Here is a 4,395-nt window from a genome sequence, read left to right on the forward strand (position 1 = left end):
GTCCAACTCTGTGCGACCCCATAGATGGCAGCCCACCAGGCTCCCCCGCCCCTGGGATTCTCCAGGCAAGAACACTGGAGTGGGTTGCCATTTCCTTCTCTAGTGCATGAAAGTGAAAAGTGAAAGTGAAGTAGCTCAGTTGTGTCCAACTGTGTGCGACCCCATGGACTGTAGCCCACCAGGCTCCTCCATCCATGGGATTTTCCAGGCATGGAATATTATGCAGCCTTAAAAAAGAAGGGAATTCTAAAATGTGTAACAACATGGATGAATCTCAAGGACCTTACGGTGAATGAATTAAACTTATCACAGAAAGACAAATACTGCATGATGATTATATGAAGTAACTAAAATAGTGACTGAACTGAAAAATAGCAAAAGTCATAATATCGAAAAGTGGAAAGGCGGTTGCCAGGGGCAAGGAGAGGGGAAAGTGGGGAGTTCCTAATAACAGAAATACAGTTTAATTTGAGCAAAGTAGTAAGCGCTGGAGAGCCGCTTACAACACTGGATAGTCGACAGTACTGCCTTGCACACTGAAACATGTCTTAAGAGGGTAGATCTCATGTTAAGTGTTCCCAGCACAAGAAAAGGGAAGGGAAGGGATGGTGAAGCTGAAAGAGACATGCAGAGACAGTAAGACAGACCCCTTGTGTCTTGTTTCTCTTGGTCTTTTGGCAATTTTTTTTTACTACATCTAGAATCCTAAGACAGTAGTGGACATGGGGGGAACGGTGACTGCCACCAGCCTCTACAGCCCGCAGAGCTGTGGCATATGGACTGCAGTCTGGGATGTATCCAGACGTCCCCAGCGCCCTCACCTCCTGATCCATGACTTTGGGTGACCGTGCTACCTGTCTGGGCTGGGTCCTCAGGATGGAGTCTGCGCATGGCAGTTAAGAGCTCTGGGTCTGGAACCAGATTGCCTGGGTCCATCCCAGGGGCTCTCAGGCCAGTGATGTCCCCTCTCTGTAATTTCCCTTCAGCTCCCATGTTTATAAAAGGATGACACTATCTCACTACACAGGTTTCACATGAGGAATAAATGCATTAAAAATGTTATGTAAAGAAAGAGTTGCTTGGCAGTCTAGTGGTTAAGACTCTGTGCTTCCAATCCAGGGGCTTCAGGTTCAATCCCTGGTTGGGGAACTAATCCTACATGCCAGGTGATGTGACCAAAAATACATAAATAAAAATAAAAGATTTGAATTGAACAGACAGCTTCTTATTCATGATAATGCAATTAAATGAAAAGCAATATATGGTAAGCACTTAGAACAATGCCTCACAATATAGATATTCATTGGTATTGTTAACATTATTATATGAATTTTGGGTCCAGCTACTAAGAATTCCAATATTTCTGTAGTTCCTACTTCGAGTCTCTTATGAGTATCCCCACTCCCACCCCCACCACCAGAGGTAAAAACAGATAAGAGTGTGTGGCTTTTGTTTTTGAATTCTCGGCTTGTCACTTACATCATAACCGACCCTGGGGAAAAATTCCTTTGTCAGGATGTATTAAGGGACCAAGAACCTGTCAAAAGGGTGCTTCTTGAGAAAGATACTTTTAGGAACTGATGTCATCAACTCAAGTTTTGCACCAGTCATTATTAAATCCATGGTTGCCTGTCTGAGTGTGGCTTTATCGGTAACGTTAGCCCTGTGGTCAGGGTGGCGCCTGCCCTATGCCCTCCACCTTTCTGATTTTCTATAACCAAGCCCGTGGTGTCTGAAACACTCAGAGTGGATCTGTTTCCAGCACCAAGGAAAGTGAGACCTGAATAAGGATGGAGTTCCAGGTAGAGTTAAGAGAAAGGTGAAATAACTGTAATTTCATAGCAATTACCAACAAACAACACCAGCAAAGGCACCAGTTTTCCATTATAAACCTGAACCTCTGCTGGGAGTGATGGGCCAGCTAGAAATAAGCACACACTGAGGCTCTCCTGTATGAAAGAAGACATCCGCACCAGTCCGCACCCCAACCCCACAGCAAACAAAGCTGCAGGGGAAAAATAACGTGCTGAGCTTGGAGGGCAGTTTTTTCTCCTTCTCTTTCAAAAAAAAGAAAGAAAGAAAAGAAGTCTTAGTAAGCCCCCATTCCAGGATGTTGGTTGGATTGTTGTCAGCTTTTCAAGCCAGGCTATGGGCCTTTCCTCCAGGGATCCTCCTTGTGAGTGGAGCCTGGTCCTGATGAGGCCACAGTTGCCAGGGTCACCAAGGACAAACTAGAGTGAGTGGGTGGGACTTCCCTGGCAGTCAAGAAGTTAAGACTGAGCTTCCACTGCAGGAGGCACAGGTTCGATCCCTGGTCAGGGAACTAAGATCCCACATGCCTTGAGGCCAATACAAAGAAAGACATCTGCCCCCCTCCCCAAAAAAACACCCTAAAACAACAACAACAAAAACTAGAGTGAATGGGTGATTTCTCCCTCCAAGTACCATTTTGGGGCCAGTAAACCAGGCTCCTTTGTCCATGGACATCTCCAGGCAAGAATACTGGAGTGGGTTGCCATTTCCTTCTCCAGGGGATCATCTCAACCCAGGGATTGAACCCAGGTCTCCTGCATTGCAGGTGGATTTTTTACCATCTGAGCCACCAGGGAAGCCCCAAACAGAGTGAGTAGGTGATTTCTCCCTCCAGGTACCATTTTGGAGCCAATAAACCACTCAGTGGAAATAAATCACACAGAAATCAGTTCTCCAACCTTTTTCTTCCCGTGTTTGCTGAAAATACACTATAAAATTCACATCTGCAGCCCACTCAGAGGTAAAAGAGGACTTGCCTTTCGGAGAAAAAAAATTCTGTTTTGAGGAGGGTAGTGAGAGGGGAAAGTTGGGGAGCAGGAGTGTGCAGGTCCTCAATAATGCTGTCTGCCGTGATTATCTGTGTGTATCTGTCTCATCCCCTGGTCCACACCAAGGAGGGTCCTAAGCGCCTGAGTAAATGCTGTTTTGAAAAACCTGTGTACAGTGCTTTGCACATGATCAATATGTATTCACTGTTCAAAAGAATAATTTAACAAATGAATAGGTTATTGACACAAGGTCAAGTCATAGAACTAAGTGGGACATTGATTAAAGTCTTGAGCCTGCAGATTAGGTAGAAAGAGGTCAAAATCTGAGGATCCGTACTCATGACATCCTCACGAAGCGAGGACTAAAGGGTAGAGGATAAACGATAGAGGAACATACTGGGTGAGGTTATTAATATAACCGAAGGAAAGCATTTCAGATGGTTAGAACTGTCCTCAGAATGGACTGGTTTGAGAGATATAAATTGCTGGTGAGTGGAGCTCTTCAAGCATAGATGAGACGATTACTCAGGAGTATAGAAGTTGGTCCAACATTCTTGCTGTCAGATTATATGATGTTAAGGGGTTTCCTGGTGGCTCAGATGGTAAAGAATCTGCCTGCAAAGTGGGAGACCCGGGTTCGATCCCTGGATCGAGAAGATCCTCCAGAGAAAGGAATGGCAACCCACTCCAGTATTCTTGCCTGCAGAATCCCATGGACAGAGCAGCCTGGCAGGCTACAGTCCGTGGGGTCTCAAAGAGTCAGACATGACTGAGCAACCAACGCTTGCACAACACTTTTCCTGTGATGTTAAAGGTCTCTTTTTACTCTAAGATGCTAGGGTTCAATGGTTTCAGAAAATTATGGGTCTGCATAATCACCATGCTGGAAACTCACATTCAGTTCCACAGTTTATTGAGCCCTTACTCTGTGCCAGGCGTCACTGTACATTAGGAAGACAATGACAAATATTAAAAGGCAGCTTTAAAGGAAGGCTGGAGCATGGACTTAGGTCTCCTCAAACTGGCATCTAGCTGTTAGACTCCTATATGCCTTCTTGCTAATGTGCACAAGCCGACTCAGGACTCTCGTGCTTTTCTTTTTAGGCTGGAATCGATGGTGAAAGCATTGGCAACTGTCCCTTCTCTCAGCGTCTCTTTATGATCCTCTGGCTGAAAGGAGTTGTGTTCAATGTCACCACGGTGGATCTGAAAAGGTAAAGGATGGTGCATTCGTGAGCAGTAGATTTCGCTGCAGGAACAGGGGATCATCCATGAAGCAGGGCGAAAACCTTCTCTCGGCTCCTAGCTGCCTCCTGCTCACACCTCTTTGGCCAGACCCCTAGTTAAAAGGGAGGCTGAGAAAACAAGCATCACCCCTGGGACAGAGCAAGTCCCAGTTTGCAAGGAAGAAGGAGGGGCTGGGCACTGAGTATCACGACTGAGTGTCTGGCACAGAGATGGGCATGGACATCTGAAAATCCAGGGTGAGCCATTCCCATCATACTATTGCCCTCATCCTGGGGGACCCCAGCCAGACTCCAGGTGTGGGAGGTTGAGTTTCCAAGGAGCTGAAATCCAGACCGTTTCTCCCACT

General features: G+C 46.1%; 1 protein-coding gene across 1 annotated transcript in view; it reads left to right on the plus strand.

The window, feature by feature from the left end:
- Positions 1 to 4,395, plus strand: part of CLIC5 (chloride intracellular channel 5) — a 171,735-nt gene that overhangs the window by 115,367 nt on the left and 51,973 nt on the right. The window contains exon 2 of the mRNA XM_010863081.1: positions 3,906 to 4,015. Coding sequence (XP_010861383.1) covers positions 3,906 to 4,015 — 110 coding nt within the window. The remainder of the gene's footprint in view (positions 1 to 3,905; positions 4,016 to 4,395) is intronic.

The sequence above is a fragment of the Bison bison genome, unplaced genomic scaffold, assembly GCF_000754665.1.
Source record: "Bison bison bison isolate TAMUID 2011002044 unplaced genomic scaffold, Bison_UMD1.0 scf7180017864487, whole genome shotgun sequence".
Classification (NCBI taxonomy): Eukaryota; Metazoa; Chordata; class Mammalia; order Artiodactyla; family Bovidae; genus Bison; species Bison bison.